Source organism: Myodes glareolus, chromosome 24 (genome assembly GCF_982192425.1).
Source record: "Myodes glareolus chromosome 24, mMyoGla1.1, whole genome shotgun sequence".
NCBI classification, from domain to species: domain Eukaryota; kingdom Metazoa; phylum Chordata; class Mammalia; order Rodentia; family Cricetidae; genus Myodes; species Myodes glareolus.
Window position 1 is genome coordinate 35,645,364 of NC_142049.1, and position 23,508 is coordinate 35,668,871.

Consider the following 23,508-nt stretch of genomic DNA (forward strand, 5'->3'; position numbering starts at 1 on the left):
CTAGCTGAACGTCCTTTTCTGGAGGTCTAGAGAGCCATTCACGACAGCCAAGTGCCCTCGAAGGACATCAGCTTGGAGTGTGGAGGCAGATAACCAGGGTCGGTGACATTACTGAAATACATTGCTTGTCAATTTCAGGAAGCCTGCGCAGCCCTTCTGGACCAATACCTCCACTATGTGCAGTCCAGAATCTCCCAAAGCACCCCTGAGCATACCGAAATGAATGTGAGCGTGGGGTTCTCTTTCAAATCAGCCTGCCCGTCCACCGGCTCCAGCCCCAGCCCAAGCCTTGTGATCGATGGCAGAAGTCTGGCCTACGCCCTTGAAAAAAGTCTAGAGGACAAATTTCTCTTCCTGGCCAAGCAGTGTCGCTCTGTCCTCTGCTGCCGGTCAACGCCTTTGCAGAAGAGCATGGTGATAAAGCTGGTGAGGAGCAAGCTCAAGGCCATGACCCTGGCCATAGGCAAGTATCTAGGCCTGCTCCTTCAGGTTCCTTCTTCAACTAAACCCTCTCCATGTGACCTGAATTTCTGATCCTCTTCCACCTAACACCGTGAAATAAGCGAAGCCTCAGTCACCTTTTTTTTCTACTTACAATGTTAAAGTAGAGAATTCCAGACATAAAGCATCTGTCAATAAGCAGCAAGATATGGCAGCAGATATAGGTACGATTATAAGATCAGCAACTGCTAATTTAAGAAGAAAGGGTGGAGGGTAGGCCAAGGCCTGGGAGACAAAACTTTTAGACACCCACCCGCCTCTCACAGTCCAGCCACAATGATGGTCTTGTATTAGCACACGTTAACTTAGCAGAGGCCCTTTTCAAGGGCTTCAGGGCTTTGAGTTGTCACATGCCTCCTCGGGTCAAGGCTTTATGATGATCGGGGAACCCAGACTGCACTAACCGGAAGCCTCAGTGACTCTTCTTAGTTGACTTTGCTGACTGTTCTGAGACAAGTGTTTCATTAACTAAATCCAGTTCAAGACAGCACAGCTTTGCATCCGTTAAAGACAGTATCTAACTTCATTTTTCTTTGCAGGCACTTGTGGCTGGAGAACATTCTAGATTTCTCCCCAATGACAGGGTGGTGGTTACTTAACACATCCTTAGGGAACTCTCTCTTCCCACTTCTGAATTGGCTATAGTCTGCAGCACAGGCTCAGCCACCCCCTGGTGAGGACCAGGAAGACAGTAACTCTCACAACACCAATTAAAAATATAACCTGCTCCGGGGAAGTAGTTGGCTCAGTGATATAGTATCTTTACGAATTAGTCAGTCACCTATAATTAAAGTATCATTGGCAGAAAGTCTGGGGTTTTACCCGCTATCCCCGTGGGTACTTCATCTGCTAGGAAGAAGCCAGCGTAAAGTGTGAGACCTGGGTACCCATAGTCTGCACACCCTAAGACGTATGGAGACCATAGCATCCATGAAGGACAGTTGCACAGTTGGGCGAGAACACAAGCTTAGGAGACATGAGCAGAGTGTTCATCCTGAAGCCCTTGGCCCAGGCTGAGGGAAGATGGCATCTCCTCCAGGGAGGGAGATGCTAATCTCCCTTAGAATGTCATATCATCTTTTCAGATCATATGCCCCAGTCTTAGGAACCCAGAGTTTAGACTTCCAGAGCCCCATTGTGCATCATACATTTGGAACGGGGGCATCATGGAATGCTGGAGAGATTGCTATTGTTTCACAAAAGTTGAATTCAGCAAATACTAACTGATCATCCATTGAGTTTGGCCCAATAAAGGACAGTAAAATCACAGACCTGGGGCATACCTGTGAATCCGGTGAATGAGAAGGTTGAGACAAGAAGATTACAAGTTTAAGGTCATCACGACAAACTCAAAGAGATCCTGCCCTGTCTCAAAATAAAAAATAAAAACAGGACTGGGGAGATGGGTCAGTGGCAGAATATTCGTGTAGCATTTATAAACCCTAGGTTTGATTGCCAGTACTGGGGCAAAGAAGAAATAAAAGGGGCAACCTATAGCCACAATATGAGTTGCTCTGACTTTTGTATGTCTACATCTGTTATTTTTACAGCGTGGCATGTCTGCTATACCTTGGCCTGTTCTGAACCTAATTCCAAAAAGGGCTACTATTGTCTCATATTATAATGACTGTGTTTGTGTTTTGACAGCCCAAAGATGTCAAGGTCTCTGGCTTTTTGTTTTCACATTAATCAGTCCACAGCCCCATGGTACAATAGACATTTCTGTTTATGCCTCAAAGACCCAAAAATCACATATTGGTTTATTCACTGAGGTAATCAGTGTGCACAAAGGCTGAACAGAACAGAACATGTTTGATTCAGTCAGAAAATTGCTAAGGTGACTGTGAATTGAGAGGTCCTGAGGCCCAGCTTCAGGGGTTGAGTCACACACTACAATAGCAATGAAGATGATGTACAATCACATCGTCACATTAAAGGCCTTTTCTTTGTGAATCCTGATAGTATAGACCCCACTGAATAAGATGGTGGCTCGGTGGTAGTTTGATTTCTGGACCAGCTTGATATGACTGGCAGTTCCCCGTCGTACTGTGCCGGATTCCAATTGGTCGTCTCAGTTTTCTCAGGAAGTTGCTCTTCTGCCCTTTTCCTGATCTTAATCACGGAACTCAGCCCAGCAGGGACCCAAGAGGCTCAATGTGTCCGTGTGAGTCTCTGCATCTTAAAATCAATGATTCTTGCTGCCTGTGTTGTTTTTAGGTGACGGAGCAAACGATGTCAGCATGATCCAGGTGGCAGATGTAGGCGTGGGGATCTCAGGCCAGGAGGGCATGCAGGTAAAAGACCAGTTGGACTGTCGTGTATTGGCTCCTTCTCCCATCATAGCACACATTGTCCCAGCCTGTCTCTGGGCTCCAATGAAGCTGAAGGGTTTGCCTCAAGTATGGGCCAGTGCTCACCTTCTGCTAAGCAAGTAGTTGTGAAGGCAGAGGCAGAATGTCATTCTGTTAACAAAGCCATGTGCCACAAACGCCTTAGCCTGTGTCAACAGAAGTCTATTTGGGGAAACTCTGACTTCAAGAGGCACGGTGAGCCATTGCCTCCCCTGTCTCATGCCAGGAGGCCTTTCTGTTTACTGTTGCTCAACGGTAGCTGTGCTCTGTAAAAGCTGCCTAGTGACACTGTTGGGACCTAAAATCACTCTGAAAATGGAGTGTAGCCACCCTGACTGCCGTGGAAGTTCTGCCTGTGCTTCTCATTTGTCTTTGTGTCAGCTCTGAATTTTCCAGAAATTGAAGACACTAGTTAATTTAGATATACTGCTTCTGGATATAGCACTATAAATTACAACACTTGAGCAAGTTTGAGTCACATTTTTTTTTAAATTTTGGTAAAGCCTTTAGGAAAGAATTTATTAGTGGATTTTTAAAAATCATAATGTTAATCACCATTTATGCACTGGTTGGATCACTCAGAGACTATTTATGGAATGCTCACTGTATGCTAGGTTGTGCAAAGAAGATCCATTTTCTGGCTTGATATCAAACAGCAGTTGGATGGTGGGGTCCCTGCTGGAAGCACAGTACAGTTGCCCCTCAGTATCCAGGGGAAACTGCTTCAGCACCAGAATCCACCAGTCTCCCACGTCAACTGGTATATTTGCATGAATCCTACACACACTCGTTGATTTGCTTTATATAACCACCAGATGATGTCGTCTTCCCAATGCAACAAAACGCTATGTAAATAGTAGTAATGTGTTGTTTAGAGAGAACAATTTCTACGCTTTCAGTATATTTTTTACTGAATATTCGACATCCACCGTTATTTGAGTCTGCAGATTCTGTTCCCACGGATACACGCCTAATGGAACATCCATTTCTGAACCGAATGCTTCATGTGCTTTTAGACTCTTCAGTCATTTACCCCATGATTCATTCTTTAGAAAATCAATGAGACTCCGCTATTGCCTGGACAGACTTAGAAGCAGACGCCAATAGACGTAGTCACTGTCCTCATCAGGGTTAGCATAGGAGCTCACTCAAAGGCGGCAGTCACTGAAAAGGAACACAGGACACCATTCAGGAAGGGGGTGCTTACCTAGCATACACAGGGCTCTGGGATAGATCCCAAGAGCTGAAAAAAACAAAGAGATTAGTAGGCCACCATGTAGACTTTCAGGCTGTCTTTGGAAACACCCCCAAGTGCTGACAATTCCTGAGGAAGCTCACCTGTCTCTCCAGGCTACTGCCTTTCCTACCCACCCAAATCCAGTGCAGGCGCAGGGCCTGTCGCTATGTAGTGATAGCCTCTGCCGAGGCTTTCTGCTTCCCCAGATGTCCCGTTAGAGACGGGGTGGCGGAAGCTGTTCACTCTGTACTCTGCTCTGCCAGAGCTTGGCTCGAGGGACTGTCCCACTATATGATGGAGCAGCGGAGTCCATGGAGGCTGCAGCACCGAAGTTCTGCCATCCTTCCAACTCCTGGCCTGAGGTGGCTGCCCAGCAGTGGCTGGGCTGGTGACCTCCTACCTATTCTGACATATCCATGGGGACTCAGGCCAGATTTCTTATATCCATGCTGCAGAAGAAGAGACCAGGATAATATTCTCCCACTCAATGGAATAACATACAAGCCACAGGGGCATCAGCACAGGTCTGACCACCTTGCATAACACATCCTCCATTGCGTGTAGCTTGAAGTCCGTACAAAAATAGCCAGACACATCCTACCTAGAAATTTGCTTGCTCAGCGCCACCTGCCCTTTGGCCCCAGTTGTTTCCATCACTGCTCACATGACTCTGTTCACAAGTCTTATGGATGGGACACTGAGTCCTTGCCTCAAGGCTGAGAGAAGTGATAGCAGCTAAGTCTCCCCCCAGGTTCTCACCATCAAGGTCTGTAACACAGAAGACCAACGGTTTTGTGGTCATGGTTCTTTGCATATGGGATTGACAAGCACTGTGCTAGTTAGCGCTTCCTTAAGGGAAGTAGAGAAAACTGGCCACTCTGAGAAATCTCCCATGGATTTTTTTTTCTTTCATTCAGTCAAGTTCCTTGAACTTCTCCACATGTGTGGTGTTGTGGGGCATTGTGAAAAGACAGAGAAGAGTCAAATACAAACTCCCTGTCAATTTCATGAGTGAAGAGTGATGAAGACCGAAAGAGGGGAAGGGAGGGGCATAGAGTAGGTCCGCCCACACACAGCTGCCGCTTACATGCCTAGGTTCAACGTCTGGATGCCAGCAAAGGAGAGGACGCTATGTGAGAACAAAGTGCATGAGGGCCAGACATGTAAAGATGGTTTTTCTTGTCGGTCCTTAAAAACCACGGCATCATGATGGTTTAATCTGGAAGCGTAGTCTAAGATGCAACTCCCAGAATGTCTGGGAGTCCCTCTGATAAATATTAGTGCGTCATCTTTAGCTCTTCTCTACTGAGCTGAGTACAGTAGAGAAATAAGTACCACCGGGGATGGGAGAAAGGTGGGGGAAATTCTGTGCATCTCTGTGTTTTGTGGCTTGATAGGAAACAATATTGGAAGAGGAAAATTGAAGTCTTTTTAAACTCACTAATCATATATCTAGTGTTCGAGGCCTTGAGTGGTTCTAGAAGGTGGCATCTCTGAGCATCCGTGCTTCTCGAGTTCCCTTTCAGTTGAAGGAGTTAATGAGCCACAGGCCCACACTTAGCCCCGTGTTTGAAGCTGGGCTTTTTTTCTCCCCAGATTGGCGTTGCCTTGCCTTTGTTCTTCATCAGCAGTGATGAGAATTATTTTCCTTTTCAAGGCTGTGATGGCCAGCGACTTTGCGGTGCCGAGGTTCCGATACCTGGAGAGACTCTTACTCGTCCATGGACACTGGTGCTACTCCAGACTGGCCAACATGGTGCTATATTTCTTCTACAAGAACACAGTAGGTATTTGGCCTGGGTCTTTGGAATTTTTCAGTTAAAAGGCTTACAATAGCTACTTTTGCTCTGTACCAATGACTACAGACTCACAGTTGAGAAAGAAAGACATAAAAGGCTTCTGTGACCACCCTACCCTCATTCTTACCCCCAAAAGGCTTGTAGGGTGGAATCCTGCATAAGGTCAACAGACCACCAGAGTCTCATGTCTACCACATCCTTTTGGGTTTGCATGAATGTCTGTGATCATAACCTGGCCCTCTACCCTATAATATCTGAAAAATAACTCATGGGAAATGAAAGCAGCTGCATCTTTGAGGATGAAAGTTCTGATAACAACAGGCAACACAAAAATGTTCATATATGACTTTGTAAAATCGCACAATGACAAGACCTGCAGTTGGCAAGGGATCAAGTCTATATTTGCTAAAACTGTGTTGCTATCTGACATCTAAATCTGTTCTTTACTTCTCAACCTGTATCCTTATGTTTCTGTGGTGTGTCCACAGTGGGACAATGATTTCTCTGCTGTAGTCAAGGAATGCTAAAGGAGAAGTGTGTTCAGTGGCCTTGCAATCAGAAAAATCACTTGATCTTGCTATATAGTTCAGATATTGAATGATGTCTCTCAGACACATATTCAGACCAGCCCTTGTACAAATCCCCAAGCAAGGCCTTGAACATGGTTTTAAAAGGGGGGAGGGGCTTCCATACTCTCCTGGACTCAGAGAAGATACACGTTCTTCTAGCTAAGCTTAGTTGGTAGCTCCATTTAAGAGAAGATGCCTAGGCCAGATGTGCTGTGAACATCTGTATCTCGTCGGGGGCTTTGAATACAGAGCCGGCACTTCCTGATCTCTCCCACATGGGCCTCATGGTTAGTCTTAGTACTTTCGTACTCCATGGGTCTGCAGAACGGCCCACAGGGTCATCACGGAACACTGACTCATTTCTAAGATCTCTAGACACTCTCCTGAGGGGCCACTGGTTTGGGCTCTGCCGCTGGCAGCTTGAGGCTGAGGGACCCGACAAGGAGACACACTAGCCTCCTGGGATAAATGACCTTCTACGCTTGCTCCATAAATCTTACTGCAACTCCCAGTGTCAAGAATATCCTGTGCTCTACTGGAAAAGAATAAAATAAATTCAATTTTCTTCTGTCCATATGAAACCTTCATGCTAACTCGTAAGTTGATGTCAGTACAGCTCTTTCTTCTGTTCCTAATAGTTCATTCTGGAGGCTGACACATACCTTCCCATTCCTAATCTCTCCCACCGCCTTACTTGCCTGATTTTTATAATGTCTCCTAGCAAACGAATACAGATGTTCTCAACCAATCAGGACATGGCTAATTGAGCAGATTTGGAAATCAATTCCGATTGAGCTCCACCTGGGACCACATCCAAAACCATTGTTCTGTTTCTGCCCTTGGGAGGCCTTTCTCCTTTCTTTATGACCCAGTATTGAATTGCCAATTTGGCGAGGCCTCACATACCCAGAACCTAGAGGCTCCCAGCTTCCCTCCCCAGGAGTGAATGACCCCTTTGGAGCAGGCTGGACTGGAATGCAGCCTCATTTCCTTTGCTCCTTCGTAGTGGTGTGTCCAGCGTAGTTCCTCCTTAACTTAGAGGAGGGTTACGTGGTCTTATAACGGCTCATCACAGGCTGAAAATATCACAAGTGAAAAATACATGTACACTTAGGTTAATTAGTATCTTAGTTTCACACATAGCCCACTGGAGCATGGCTGCCTCATGACCAGCTAGCTGGGAGCTTTGGCCCAAGGCCGCCACCAGCATTCCCTAAGAGAATAAAACCCAGGCAAAGATCCAAATCGAAGTTCAAAGTTTAGCAGAACACATATTGCTTTCACACCATCTTCCTAAGCTTAAAAAATCCTCATTGAGGCATCATAAGTTGAGGATCCTGTCTGTTTGACTTCTTTGGGGTACATTTTTTTAATTCCCCACAACTACGAATTAAGCTCACCGATCTCTGTAATTCCCAGTTCAAGTCTGTCGAATTGAGAAGGTAGCGAGAGCAACATGCTCCAAGCTTCCTAACACTGGAGAGGCATAAGAGTCTGAAGTGGCAGCCTGAGGTGAAGCTAGCCTCCCCCTGCCTGCAAGCTAAGCCTGTCCTTGTTGGAGAGCACAGGGAGGGGAAAGAGCCGCCTGCCTGGTTTTCCTCATGGAAGATGCAGGGCTTTGTTAAATGCATTCGTCCACGTGAGCAGTTCAAGGGTAATCACTCCTCACAGGAGAGTCATTAATTTGAAGAATAAATTGGCCTTTCCAATAAAGAGCAGAGAAGAACAGTTTCTATAGTAACAGAGGTTTGGGAATAAAGCTCTTCGGCACTATGAGGGGGGCTCTCAATTATCTAAGTATTTTTCTTCCTGCTCCCTGTGACTCCATTTGCTCTCCTATGACTCATAAGGCTGAGCCCACGATGGTGGGTGAGCAAGAGTGAGCCGTGGGAGGAAGGCAGGGGAGAAAATCAATGAAAAGCCCAAGTCTGTCAGTGGCTGATGTGGAGGGGGAACATTGCCTATTAGGAAACTTAAGTCATAGATTAAAACAATGCCTGGGGGATTTAGTCATAGCTTCCACCCACACGAACTAGCATTTTTTTTTTCCTGATCTTTAGAAGCCATTTTCAAGGCAAGAAAACAAAGCTCAGAGAGGTAAAGTCAAAAGCAACTCATTCAAAAGCCATGGAGAGCTATAGCTCCGGAACCTAGACCCGGTCCTCACTGTGTGCAGTGGAACATTCACTCACTGTACGGCATGGCCTTTGGAGACTGGCCCCCAGGACCTTAGGCCCAGATTCATCTGCATTTGAACAAGTTGAATGGGTTCCCCATGCTATGACCACTTTCACACCTCCAGCCTCAGTTTTCTGTAAATGTTAAGAACATCTCGAGTTCGGGCCTCAAAGAAGGAAATGAGGATGTTTAGCTAGGGAGAATATGCCTCTGACAATAGCCGCCATATTCCGGGGGCCTTATGAAGAAGTCTTTAATTCCCCGCACTCTCCCTCCCTGGGTAGCTCTCACTGGTATGGCTGTAGATGGGGACACTGAGGTAGGGAGGATGCTATGATCTATGCTAAATTACCGTAAGTGTGAAAATACATTGTGTGCTTGTCAGTTTTGTGTCCCTCTGGGGGAAATAACTGAAATAAATCAGTCATAAGGGGAAAGTTTTCGTTTGGGGTTTGGTTTTGGGTTGGGTATTTTGGTGCATGGTGTTGAATGTTATACCCATAGACACTTGGCCCTGTTTCCTTTGTGTCTGCGATGAGGCAGCTCATAATGGTTGCCTCATGGCTCTCAGAGGTGCAAAGAGACTTGGGTTACCAATGTTCTGTTGAAGGAAATGCCCTCACTGGCCTCGTGTTTTCTGACTGGCCGCCACCTCTTCCAGCTTCCACTGTTTCCCAATAGCTCCATAAGCCGGGAACTAAGCTTTAACACAGGGGCCTCTGGGAGACATTCACAATCTAAGCCTCAGCTTTACAACAGGCCTTGGACTGCCATACTCCCTAGGGAAACGCATTCCAGCTGCTGATACTCGGAGCTGGTGGAAGGGCAAAGACGTCCTGGCTAACTCCCAGCCCTGTGGAGCAGGTTGTTGAAGCTTTCTGCTGCTCCTTTCTTGCCTTTGCTCTTGTTTGTACTCATGTGTGTCTTCCTCTTTGGAAGTCGTTGATGATTGTCCACTGTTCCTTTTCGAAGATAAGGTGGAGATGGAAGGACCATAAATTCAAGGTTATCCTGGGCTACATAATTAAACCTCATCTCCCAGCTCCTCTCCCCCAAAGAAACGAGAGAAAGAAAGAAAAGGGGGGGGTGCATGGGCATACAGATGTATTCTAGGGTGGGTGTTTGGGAAGATAGAACAATGGAAGGCTCCAAGGGAGAAGCCACAGGTCCTCTTAAAATGTAAGCCATCCTAAGCCCCAGCCACACCTTAGTTCTTTCACTTTGACCAGCACCAGCTCTTACATTCCAGGGAGTTCAGATTCTTGCCACTGGTCTCTTGAGAGCAGGAGACTGCGGCAGAAGAGGATTGTGAGCAGGCCACCAACAAAGCTCGAGGTTAGGACGTCTTTTAGAAGAAATCACGGCCTGGCCACCTAATCAAGAAAAGTCTCTGCAGAGATCTTGAGTCCTTCAGATGAGTCTTTGCTGGACTGCAAAATAATTACCTGTCCTTCCTCCCTGCAAAACAATCACCTGTCCTTCTGCCTAGCAAAACAATTACCTGTCCTTCTGCCTAAAAAAAAACAATCACCTGTCATTCCGCCTAAAAAAAACAATCACCTGTCCTTCCTCCCTGCAAAACAATCATCTGACCTTCTGCCCTGCAAAACAATCACCTGTCCTTGCGCCCCCTCCCTCTGTTGCAGATGTTTGTGGGCCTCTTATTTTGGTTCCAGTTCTTCTGCGGCTTCTCCGCCTCTGCCATGATTGACCAGTGGTATCTGATATTCTTTAATCTGCTCTTCTCGTCGCTTCCCCAGCTTGTGACTGGGGTGCTGGATAGAGACGTTCCCGCGGACATGTTGCTGAGAGAGCCACAGCTTTACAAGAGTGGCCAGAACATGGAGGTAAGCTCGCTGGTGTCTCTGCCTCTGTCTCTTGGCCTCCAGCCCCTTTACACCTTCCAGAAAGTGAAATTTCCCCCAAATCCCTACTAATAAACACTCTAGAAAACTGTTGAAACTGTAGACTGGATGCTGTATGTCAGACTCTGTAATACATTGTGTTAGCTTTGTATTGCTATAATAAAATACTTAAGACGATTAACTTAGAAGAGGAAAAGATTCTTCTGCATACATGGTTATGACATTTGCAGTCTAGGATTAGGAAATTCCATTTGGGCTTCTGCTGGGAGTGCTTGGTCGTCATGGCAATGGTAAGAAACACATCCTGGAGCAAATTGCTTATGTCAGAAACCGCGAAGCAAAGAGGAAGCAAGCAGGACCTCAGCATCACCTCAGCCACATGGCCCCAGTGACTTAAAGACTTCATACTAAGCTCCACTTCCTGAAGGTCTCATCACCTCCCTCAAGACCACTCTGAGAACCCAGCTTCAATACCTGAGCCTTTAAGGAACATTCTAGGTGAAAACTGTTGTGTTCAGGAAGTATGTTGAATGAAAATCTTTTCTACCTCAGCTATTTCCAGGTCCCCAACAAAAGATCACATCACATCTGACTTGATCACAGGTGATAATAATTTTTCTAAAACCAGCAAAAGCAAAGTAAAACAAAGTGTCACTTACTTTCAGCATGGATTCAAACAACAGACTCAAAGGGAAACCACTGAGTGAGCAGACAGATGTAAATGTATGCTTGCATGAGCAGTACACATGTTTGCAAACCGGTGGCCAGCTGTCCCACCCAGCCCTTACAGTAAACCATGCATGCTCTTCTTTGGCCAGCTTAGTTTTTACATGTGCAGAAAGAATGCAGCATCCCGCCTCCTCTATACTAGCTCTAACTCAGAATGTATTTGCTTCAAGTTACCTTCCTATTGCTACTCTGCTGACACTGAGTTTCCAAAGGTGCAGGCTTCACAGGTTAGGAGACAGTGGGTTTTCTGGGCGGTACCTGTGTTCTTGACACGGTTCTCATCTTAGCTGGCTCACTGTCCTCAGCCAGCCATGAGACAAGGGACTGTAAGCTTGTCATGTAGAGGGAGGTAACCAATGAGAATGTCACCAGCATTTCCTTTAAGTGGTGAGCGGAAATGCCCTTCCTGAATCCTGCGTGTATCCTGCAAGACAAACAAGGCCTCTGCTAGCTACATAAGGACTTACTAGGGTGCTGCTGAGGGGATGATGGAGTCCTGGTTGCTTTTTCTTTAAATACAGATTTCTGTCATCCAGGTACTGGAGCTTCCATTTATCTGTATCAGGCCATTTCTGCCATGGGTGTAGACGGTCACAGTGTGCTTGGCGTTGATATGCCAAGATACCTGAGTCAGTTACCTAAAACAGTTACTTCTCTATCCTTACAACAAAACACCATGACCAAGGAAGCTTACAGGAGAGTTTATTGGGGGCTTAAAGTTTCAGAATGAGTGCACAGCCACCATGGTGGCAGGCAGACCTCCTTCCTGGCCACACCTCCCAAATCGTCGCAAATAGTTCCACCAACCGGTAACCAAGCATTCACATATATGAACTTATGAGGACCATTCCCATTCAAACCGCTATAGCCAGGCTACTTAAAGAAAAGGAACTTTCTGGAGGTCCAAGGTTGAAGGGCTGTATCTGGTGGTGATTTTGATGTTGAGGGAGTCTGAAAACATGGCATGGACTGGCAGTCGGGAGGATGTGTCTCTTCTAGTCTCTTTCACGTAAGTCAGTCGCAGGGACTTCTGTGGTTTATCTTAACTGTCTCCCAAAGACTCAACAAGTTTCTGCTCTCTCAGTATTTTACGGTGAGGATTAAGAATTTGTGAATCAACTCTTGGGGACACGCTAAAACCATATCAAAATCAGAGTAATAATTTCTTTGTTTAACATCATGAGGGGATGGAGAGATGGCTTGGTAGCTAAGAGTACTTGCTACTCTGGGCAGTGCATACACATCCTGTATATATGTAGGCAAACACTCATATATATGTATATATGTGTGTATATGTAATATATACATATATGTCTATATGCACTATGACATATATAAGTCTAAAAATCTACTAGAAAATATCCATCATCTAACTTAAGACTCGTTGGTAAGAGTCTAAAGTGCTTACCATAAAATCTTTTCAGAGTGGAAGCCTAGAAGGCCCAGATCAGGGAATTCAGACTGGGGGGCAGTTCAAGGAGCAGGCCAAAGATTTCAGATCTTCTTTTGTACAGCGATGTACTCAGTGCTCCCTCCCTGGGAATTTCATACGTACTGACTCCTGACTGTATTGACATCATTTCCACCCTTCCTTTTCCTCCCCCAACTCTCCCCATCCTTCCTTTGGACTCCCTCTCAAACTCATGACCTCTGCTGACATGTAGCTATAGGGCTCGTGCCCTGGGTTCAAGGGCTCCCCATGGCTCAGATGCCTACAGCTCTACAAGCCTAACGGTTTTGGTTTCTCTTCTACCATGTTGGAGCTGTGCTCTTCTTAGGTCCTGAAACAGGGAGTTTTCCTCCAGTGCTTTAGGTATCGCCTGCTCAGGAATGCGTAGCCAGCTTTCCTGTCAGACTGTCTTTCAATTGCTAGCCCCCAGAGAATGACACAGAGACTTACTATTAATTATGAGAGGTTGGCCTTTAGCTTAGGCATGTTTCCAGCTAGCTCTTATAATTTAATTAACCCATATTTTTTAATCTACCTTCTGCCACAAGGCTCAGTTACCCCTTCTCAGTATGGCACATCCAACTTGTGCTGAGACTGCTAACGAAATCCAAGCGCCTAGATTCCTCCTCCTCCTTCTCCTCCTCCTCCTCCTCCTCCTCCTTCTTCTTCTTCTTCTCTCTCTCTCTCTCTCTCTCTCTCTCTCTCTCTCTCTCTCTCTCCAGAAATCCCACCTATCCTCTCTTGTTCAGCTATTGGCCTTTCAGCTCTTTAGTAAAGCAATCAGAAGGTGCTTTGGCAAAGACACCTCTTCACAGTGTACAAAAAGATTATCTCACAACAAGAATGCCCTGGAGGGGACAAGCCCTTCTCTGTAATCCTCCTTGTTTCTCTGTCCCAGGAGTACAGGCCACAAGCATTCTGGTTAAACATGGTGGATGCCGCCTTCCAGAGCCTGGTGTGTTTCTTCATTCCCTACCTGGTAAGCAGGGACCCGGCACAGATTTTCCCCTCAGCTGCCTCTGGGCACCTACAGACACTCAACACTTGCCATTCTGCTTGTCTTTCAGATGTACTATGACTCGGATGTGGATGTTTTTACCTGGGGGACCCCTGTCACAACCATAGCACTGTTCACCTTCCTTCTGCACCTGGGTATTGAAACCAAAACCTGGGTGAGAGCCACAGGCGAGGTCGCGCTCCCAAAGGGACCCGTATTGTGAGCCACACACTTTCCAGCAGGTGGTTTCTCCATCCAGGAAGCTGCAAAGCTACCCTAGCTATGTGATAAGAAGGCAAATGACACCTACCCAACGCCACGTTTCCGGGGACAACCCACCCTCTGAGCAGATCTTCATCTACCCGTCCTCTTGTCGCCTTCACCCCTGCCTTTCTCTTACCTCTTGCCCTCACAGTCCTGTCCCAGGCTGCTCTACTAAGACCAACCAGTCCCCGATAACAAGGGTCTTCTCAAAGACCCGGAAAGCGGGCACCCCACTAACTATTCCCAATACGCTCATGCTGCTGTTACGGCCGCCACTCTTAAAGTGAAGTAAAAGCCCTTTCCCTCCGGTTCCTTTCAGACCTGGCTCAACTGGTTAGCCTGTGGCTTCAGTATCTTTCTGTTTTTCTCCGTGGCTCTGATCTACAACACCTCCTGTGCCGTCTGCTACCCTCCGTCTAACCCTTACTGGACCATGCAGACATTACTGGGTGAAGTCAAGTTTTACTTGGCTTCTCTCATCACGCCCGTGGCTGCACTGCTGCCCAGGTGAGTATCCGTTGGTGTCCCCAGCTGACGGCGGGTACAGCGCACACCCCTGGCCCTTGCTGTCTTTGGGCCTGGGTGAGCCTCTTGAAGTTCAGCCATGGCCCAGTTTTGAATCTGATTCGTCTTCGCGTGTTCTTTCTAGATTGTTTTTCAAAGCACTCCAGGGGAGCCTCTTCCCCACCCATCTCCAGCTGGCACGCCAGTCATCCAATAGTTCTTCCAACAAATTCAGGGCTCCCAAAGAGTCTTCTGCTCAGGGACAGCCGCCTGGAGACTCAGAAACTGAGCTTTCGGAAAGGAAGACCCTGGGATCTTTCGCGTCCCTGCCCAAGGATTGTACCTCTCAAGCTTCCCAGCTTGCACAACAATTGGGCTGCTCCCCAGAGGCCAGCGGGGAGCCCAGCTCAGTGGATGCGAACATGCCGTTAAAAGAGACCAACTTGCTAGGACTTGGCACGCAGGCATCCAGATCATCCGTGCCTGGGGAGGCTGTTTCAGAAGAGCATCCTGGGGGATCCAGGAGGAAGGCCACCAGGGCTAGCCAGACGGCCCCCTTATCGCCACTCTTGAACCTGCCCAGCTTGGGCTCGCTCAACTGGATTTCTTCCCTGTCGCTGTCCAGTGGGCTGGGAAGCGTCTTGCAATTGTTCACAAGTAGTTTACAGATGAACAAGCAGGATGGTGAATTCCTGTCGAGTCCCCTGCAGCCAGCTCAGGACCTGCACAGCTTACAGGGAAAAGCCACGGGCTCCTTGTAGCATCACCTCCAAAGGGTCACAGCTGATTGTGGTGACAAAGAAATCCTTGAAATGGCCTTTTTATTATGCAACAGATGTTAATGTTATTTATGTTTATTTGCACAGAAGAGTTATAGGAAGATGTATTTTTAAAATGTTTCCAATACAAAATATAGGAAACCAGAGGTACCAAAAAAGAAAGTTTATTTTTTGAAGTTCTAAGTAGAGTTATACTGAAGAAAAATAAGAACATATGTCTCTACCTGTCTATCCATATATAAAGGTTAAAGAAGAGTTGCCCTTGAAATGTGTCTAGATTCATTTCTTCATCTCATTTTGTAAGAAAAAGAAATGTGCTTTGTGTCTTCAGCACACATGGCCCTCGCTCTCTGCAAGCAGGAATACATGTGCAACTGGGACAACAATCACTGGGGTGGCTGTGGCGGGCGTGGACCACAGGACCAGGAAGGAGGAAGGAAGACAGAGGGGAGGGAAGATGTGTGACCTTTGAGACAGAATCCACTATTGACTTTCAATGTTACCAACAGTGAAAGGAACGGGAAAGCTCATGAAAAACTCGTGAGACATTCCTGCCAACACTCAGTGCTGTGCAGGCATTTCATTAAGTTCATGTCAGTTCAAGTTCATGTACGGCAGCTCCAGTGTCATGTGTATTTCTTGCTAAAATCACCACAAGCAATAAACAACCTCCGCTTTGCAAGGAGTGTGTCTGGTTGCCACTTTTGTGTGATGATGCTGTGCGCAGCCTACGTGAGTGTGCTCCGAACACCACGTGGTCACTTCTTTTTGCAAGTCCTTTATGCAAGACACTGAAGAAAGTGGTATTGCAGCCAGGGTCGCAGAGTGACCTGTTACCCTTGGCTCCTTGCACCAGGCCATGGCAACAACCAGACTCCACTAACCAAAACCTTAGATATTCTTGGTAATTCCCTGTAGGCTTTTGTCTGATGAGCTATCACGTCTCCTCATCAAAAGGGAAAGGAGGAAGGAAAATGATAAAAATCTCTCAATGGCAAGCTCTGCTGTTTCAACTTCTCCTCCATGTCGTGGCCACCTTGTCTCACACTTGGCATAGGAAGTAAGTGGGGTGTGTCTCGGGCTCCTCCAGTGGGTATCTGTCACCTCTCACTGAAGTGCAGAGGAGCACAGGATAAAGATTTGGGGGAGAGCTGGCCACAGAATGTAGTTCCTGTCAAGTATCTCCTTCGTCGGCGTGGAAGCCGAGGTTAGTCACTAACTTGAGCAACAATCGATGCTGCCCCTTAGGTGAGACTCACAGACCTTGGCTATGAAACATAACCTTGTATTTACTTTTATTCATCAATACTCTGTAGAATCTATCATTGTTATTACCAAGTTAGACGATACAGCTTAGGGAGGGAGGGGTCAGCATCCTGAGAATCCACAGGTAAAAATGCCCAGTAGAATGGGATGTTCCCAAGAGATCAATACACTATATTACAGGCAGTGGAGATCTCCCCATATCCACCCACACCATGCTAGATACCAGAGGAAGAGAGCCACAGCAGGTGCTTTGGTGGGATATGTTCAGGGTACAAGGGCTCTAGCTTGGATGAATTAACACCGTAATCCAAAGGGGCTTTCAAGACCACATTGTTTTCTTGCCCAGTAAGCAGCCCCCATTGTGATGATGCATCAAGAGGGCTCTCGCCAGACACAGAACCCTTAACACCGGACTTCCAGCACCCAAAACTGCAAGGAACACATTTCTGTTCTTTATAGACAAGCCAGACTCAGGCATTCAGTTCTTGAAACATAAAACAAACCAAGGCATAGGATTTGTCCCCTTGTGTCTTCCCTTAGTTTGGGGTTCAGTCTAGTAAGGCTGCCTCCCGTCAGCTAAAACTAAAGTCACACATGCAAAGGAGAGACTCCTGTTCACATTCTAAGCAGCCCTAGTATCAATAACCTCCCATATAAAAGGTTGCCCAGCAGTTACCAAACCAGTTCCCTATAAACTGTGTGAAAGCTACCCTTTGTACAGTGCTGTGACCCTAGACACAGCCAGACTTGCCCTGATTGGGATGGTGAGAGGACAAAGAAGTCACACACACACACGCACACACAACACACACAGAGAGACAGAGAGACATAGAGAAACAGGCAGACACAGAGAGAGACAGAGAGATGGAAGCTGGGGTCAAGTGGGCTAGGCTCTCTAATGGAGAAGTGTCACCACTCAGAAGTACAGTATGTTCATTATATAGAGCTGAACACAGAGGCAGTGTTACTACATACAGAGAAACAAGGAGACAGGGTGCATGGTATACAATTGGATTAAGGAGCCAGGTTTAGGTAATCTTAGTAGGAGCCGTCTCTGGAGGGAGCGGTCTGCGTGCTGTAAACATCCAGGGAGCAAGACGCTGCGGTGGGCATTTTTGTCATACACTATCAATCACTAGCAATATGTAAAACAGCAGAGTCAGAGGCTAGGGTCCTTGACATTTCTGTATTCATGTCCACAATGCACATTCACTTGGGACTTTGTTCACTTGGGGCTTCCCCTGCCCCCCACACTAGGGTTTCTTGATGGAGCTGGGAGGGATTCCTGGGTATTGTGAGATGGGGTGGCTAAAGTGAGTAGTGGGAGGTAGCTTTAACACTGGCAGAGGAGGATCAAAGGCAACAGCTATTCTGTGTTCCTGTCGTATCCACCCCCCATACCTGGTGCCGCCTTCTTTTCTGCTCTTGCGAGCCACACATCTGAAGAGCATCAAGTTGGTAAGATGTGTTGCTGGCAAAGGACCACAAGAACATAAGCATATTATATCTGAGTATCTGTGACTTCAAAATGACCTGACGCTCTGCACTCACAGCCTTGCTTCTTTCCTCTGAGGATAGGGTTTCCTGGCAAGTAGAAGGATCTGGGCATACACTTCGGAGACTTGCCTAGCAAATCAAGTTAGGGAAACACTGCAATGGCTGTGCCAGTTGCCTGCTTATGGGATGCAGATGGCTCATGGCATTTACTGCAGTCTATTCCAGCCAAGTGCCTTTATCTCAAAGCACCACAGCATGGGGTAAATAAAGGTCATGGTCCTTTCCAAAAGGTGGCACTTGAAAGACATTACCAAATCCTGATAAAACGTGAAAGTTTCCAATATCTGAAAGCAGTGGCTAGTGGAAGGTGAGAGACTAAAATTACCATTATTCATACCTGACTGGGGGAGATTGTTGGAAATTCAAGTGAGCCAAATGAGAGGCTCTCAGCCATCTAAGGAGGAAGTATATCAGCTCACTACAGGAGGATGCCTGTTCTTGAGGACGTGCCTTGCTTTGAACATCAGAGTAACTGAACGAGCTAGTGACCGCTGCACAGTATGGCTACTTGCTTCAGAATCAAAAGCAACAAATTCGAACTCTCAGAGGGCAGGTACTAAGTCATTTTGCCTCTTATGCCTAGCACTGCACAGAATCTAACATCTTAAATGCATTCAGCAAATATTGGGTGAGTAGGAGAATCAGCTTATAAATAAAAATTAAAGATATTCCAATTAAAATCCTAGTCAAGAACAATTACTTGTGATAACTCATTGCTTGGTTTAATAGTGTCCAGATTTTCTGGCTGATGCAATGTATGAACTTCTAAATGAAGGATTACTGGACTGGCAGAAACTTGATAAACATCACCTGATATGATATAATTGTATACTCGGGAAATCCTACAAGAACTCTCACAATTAAAAGACTCTCGGATTAATGAGAGGAAGAAGTGAATGGTCTCACCAGAAGGCAAAGTCACAGTCTCATCAGGGAGATGTGTCTAGTGAAGGGTAGGAAGGTCTCACTTGCCATGACACTGAGACTAAGAAAAACTAAGATACTGAAGATAGAACAGTTTCTGTGAATGCAGACCATTTTCAGTTTCTTTATTTGGGAGGTTCTGAAATTAGCAAAGTGGTTCAAGAATGAATAAAAATACTAAAGAAAATTCTGTCTAAGAAGTTGTGGACTTCTTTTTATCTGATGTATACAGTGAAGTGTTAGCCAATCCTAGAAATAAACACAAACCCAGCTAAGATCAGTAAGGGATAGTGGACAGCTACATAGGAAGATGCTTTATGGCATTCTGATACTTTAAATAATGTACAATTGTTCAAGAAAGATAACATGAACAGAAGAAACACAAGATGCCATTTTACAATCAGAATTTAACTTATGCTTAAAGGATGAAGAATCAGAGAGAGCTGCTTATAAAATCTCACATATAACACATAGTCATATGTATATTACTTGTAATCACATGTGATTAGAAAATCACATATGTTCATATATGATGTAGGAATAAATTATTCATGTCTTCATATACAGTTCCTATAAGGTCATCTTGAATTTTTTAACTAAAAGCTACTGTATAGGTAGAGGAGCTTGAAATTAAATATAATCAAATATCTGAAGGGGATCCCTTAGCGCTTGTCTGTGTTTTGGCTCTTAGCCCTGCCTTCTCTCCAATGGCCTTGTGGACTGTACCTTTCAATGCTTCTGCCTCAACACCACTGGCTCACCTGCTCGTGGTGGATCTGTCAGTTCTGTTCAGCATCTCCATGTGGGCTATTTGAAGTCTCTAGCATGCCATTCCTGCAGACCCTCTATCTCTCCACTGCCAGGAAGCAGGAGAAGCTAGGATGAGGACACAGCCCTGCCCTGGTCCTGGAATGCTATCATCAATCAATTCCGGGGCAGCTTATTTGCTGACGAAATCTAACAAGGATGGCTATGAACCGAAAATGACAGTAAGACCTCCAAAGACAACAGCCAGTTGCCTAAAAATATTGGTGTATTCAGTGAGAATTAAAACTGGAACGCCTAGTCTATTGGAGAAAGAGATATACTGTGCAAATGACCACTATGAAGAACAACTATCAAGTGAGTATTTGCCAAAAGATTGGATGGATTGAATGCTCATAGCCTAATGAGAGAGAACACCCTATCGGTGAAGGAGCTTGAACACACCCCTTCTCTTTGGCCTAATAAATCCACTTTGTGGAATTAATTTTTTACATATGTACATGTGTGTATAAAGTGCATATGTGTGTATGCATGTCCACACATGAATAACTTGTATACACAGTTGCAGAGACAGTTGTGGAAGTGTGTGTATAGCATCAAGGTTGATATGGTTTATTGCTATTATTTTCCGCTGTATAGATTGAGGCAGAATCTCTCACTGAGCCTTGAACTCTGCATTTGGGGTCATCTAACTATCTAGCTTGTTCAGGGGATCCCCCATCTCCACCTGCTGCATGGACAGCTGGAGCGTACACTCCTGCATGGCTTAAAAGTGAGCTCTGAGGATCTTAACTCTAATCCTTGTGCCAGCACCACGAGTGCTTTACTGGATGAGCCACCTCCCCACCCAACTTTGGGGACTCAACCTGAAGAAAATATCCGGTTATGTTCATTGAAGACATCCCTGATAATTAAGGGGACAAACTTGGAAACCTTTGGAAGGTCAGTGAAATAATTTCAGGAACTATCAGTGATATCATAGATCCAAACATGGAGTCCGCTAAGAGGGTGCCGTGAAAGGTCAGCTGCCGGCCGTGGAGACCCAGTGCTGCTTGACTAATGCCCGGGACAAAGCTGCCTCTGGCTCCCCATGACTTAGTTTTGAAATCAAGAGGCAGATGACAGTGCAGTGGGGTCTAGCTGCAGTGGGTGTGTGACCCTTAAAACCTCGGTGTGAGGCTGTGTGGCATATGGCCCTTAGAATCCAAGAACGAGACCGTTAGATCTGGCAGGGTGGGGTGACAATTCAATCCTGGGCGTATGTGTGTATGTATGTGTGTTTTTACAAATTCAGTGTCACACAGAGCAATCTAGTGAAATGGGGGGGGGAATGGGGGAGAAAACAACAAAACAAAATAAAAAAACATGAATGTGGAAGAGAAGGGGTGGGGGCATGGGATTGTAGTAATCAGAATATACTTGATACGTGGATATTGTCAGAGAATAAATTCAATACATTTAATTTTTAAAAATCTGGGTATGGTGTTGCACATGTATGATACCAGCTATTCAAGACACTGAAGCGGGAGAATTTTAAGTTGAGGTCAACCTGAGCTACATAGAAACACCCCATCTTTGAAAAAAAGAGGGGGCTAAAAGAAAAATACATTGAGACTACTCAAGAATGAAGACTCTTTATTTGACATGTCTGTGGGCCTGTCCATCAAATTCATGGAATATAGTAGGTTTCCATCTCCATAAGCATAGGGTTTTACAGCCTCATCATTGGAAACAGCACAATGTTCCCACAAAATAGGTATGAGTGCCACAAAAGGGATCTATGTTCACTTCAGGATCCAACATGGTAATTCAAAGCTGTCAACTCTTCTTTTGAACCCCTTTTCCATTTGAAAACTTAGTCCAAGTCGACAATATAAAATGTTACCTTATTTCTAGCACAGAACTTCTTAGACAGAAAAACAAAGAACAGTGAAAAGTTGAGGGTCTGAGTGTAAAGGATATGACAGGAGAGGGTTTGCTTGGCATTCATGACACCCTGGATTCCAGTCCAACACCACAAATCATAATAAAAGTTGAACTTCCATTATAGATCATGTGCCAACCAGACCCAGCCCTTGCTGCTCAGGTTGCTCTCCCAGCACACTTCACACCCCAATGGGAGTCTACCTCGGCATGCCAAGGCCTCGCTCTCTTCCTCCATTCTGAACAGCACAGAAATCTTGGTAGGAAAGACTGAGCTTTTTGTCATGGCATGATCATATTTCTCTACCCAATCCTGCTTCTTTTCCATGCTCTTTCCGGTTCTTCCAAGGGTAGTCCAGTAAATCTACTACACTTGAACCTGTCTCCATCAGCTTCCTGAGGTTCTTTACCTAACCCAGTGCCGAATCAAAAAATCATTTCTCAGGAATAATAGGCAAAGTATGGCTCCTTATTGTTAATTATCACTACACACATGTAAAAATAGTTCTATGAAATATAGTTGAGCCAGTGTAATGATGGACATTTGTAATCTTGGTACTCAGCAGACTGAGGCAGGAGGATCTCAACTTTAAGTCTAGATCAGTGGTTCTCAACCTTCCAAATGATGCAACCCTTTATATAGTTCCTCAGGTTATGGTGATCCCCAGCCATAACATTACTTTCATTGCTACTTCATAACTGTAATTTTGCTACTGTTATGAATCATAATATAAATAAATATCCATGTTTTCTGATTGTCTGCGAGATGGTCGTTCAACACAAAGGGGTTCTGACAAACAGGGGACATGACCCACCGGTTGAGAACCATTGGTCTAGATGCAATTAAAACAAAACATATGCTTGAAACTGTGATATGCACCTTATTGTGGGGCTGGAGAAATTCTTCAGTGGCTAAGAGCATGCAGAGTGCCTGGGCTTAATTTCCAGCTCCACATGTCAGCGCAGCTCACAATTCTCTGTAACTCCATAGCCAGGGGATCTGGGGCTCTCTTCTGATCTTCACGGGTACCAGACATGAGCATAGTTCATGGACACAGGTGGAGGCAAAACATTCCTATCATAAAATATGTAAAATAAAATGAAGTCTGATTGTGCCACATCTGTCCTTCCTATTTGAGATCTCTCAGTATGATTTTGTGTCGAAATGGGTTCCCAATATTCTGAATATATTCAGTAAAAGAGCAAACCAACCTTCTTTTCATGGTTTTTGAAAGCAGACAGTACTTGAGTGATGAGTCCTCTGTGGTCACACTGTTTTCAAAGCCTGCAGCACTCCAGCATCACAGATCACGCCTGCCTGAGACCCTAAGACTCCAAATTGTCTCGGCTCCATGCCCTGACCTGTGCAGGGTGCTCTCTATCTCTCATGCCCAGCACCGCAGTCCGATTTTCATGCTGAGCTGTGTCCTTTCCTTCCTTGTACTGAGCCATTCTTGTTAACCCCTCCAGGCTATTAGCTCTTCTTAGAATAGAACCTGAGTTCTTCAGAGTAGAATAATTCCCCATGATATGTGTTTAATAATGGTCTAGGGATCATTGCTAATTCAAGTTCGCTGGGCTGTCCACATCAATGCCTTTCTCCTCCTGCCTTAGGTGTGTTCTATTTCCCAGCACTCAGTCTTGTCATCCTTTTGTTGGAGGTGAAGGCAAGCTATAGTTTGAATTCTGACTGTCTCCCAAAGCAGCTTCAAAAGTGGGGCTCCTTTGAGAGAAGGGAGCCTAGTAGGAGGATCTTAGATCATCGGGACATTCCCCAGGAGAGTGTAGGAACACAGGCTCTACTGTCTTTTGCTTCCTGTTTCATGAAGGGAGCTCCACCATGTGCTCCC

General features: G+C 45.7%; 1 protein-coding gene across 2 annotated transcripts in view; it reads left to right on the plus strand.

Moving 5' to 3' along the window:
- Atp10a (ATPase phospholipid transporting 10A (putative)) overlaps positions 1-15,905 on the plus strand; it is a 163,498-nt gene extending 147,593 nt beyond the window's left edge. The window contains exons 14-21 of one of the 2 annotated variants that reach the window (XM_048434731.3): positions 139-463; positions 2,719-2,795; positions 5,747-5,872; positions 10,396-10,482; positions 13,578-13,658; positions 13,747-13,851; positions 14,260-14,447; positions 14,590-15,905. In XM_048434731.3, the coding sequence (XP_048290688.3) occupies positions 139-463; positions 2,719-2,795; positions 5,747-5,872; positions 10,396-10,482; positions 13,578-13,658; positions 13,747-13,851; positions 14,260-14,447; positions 14,590-15,205 (1,605 nt within the window). In that variant the 3' untranslated portion in view covers positions 15,206-15,905. Of the gene's footprint in view, positions 1-138; positions 464-2,718; positions 2,796-5,746; positions 5,873-10,281; positions 10,483-13,577; positions 13,659-13,746; positions 13,852-14,259; positions 14,448-14,589 lie in introns of both variants that reach the window. The other variant, XM_048434730.3, reaches the window with a different exon arrangement.
- The last annotated feature ends 7,603 nt before the right edge of the window (positions 15,906-23,508 follow it).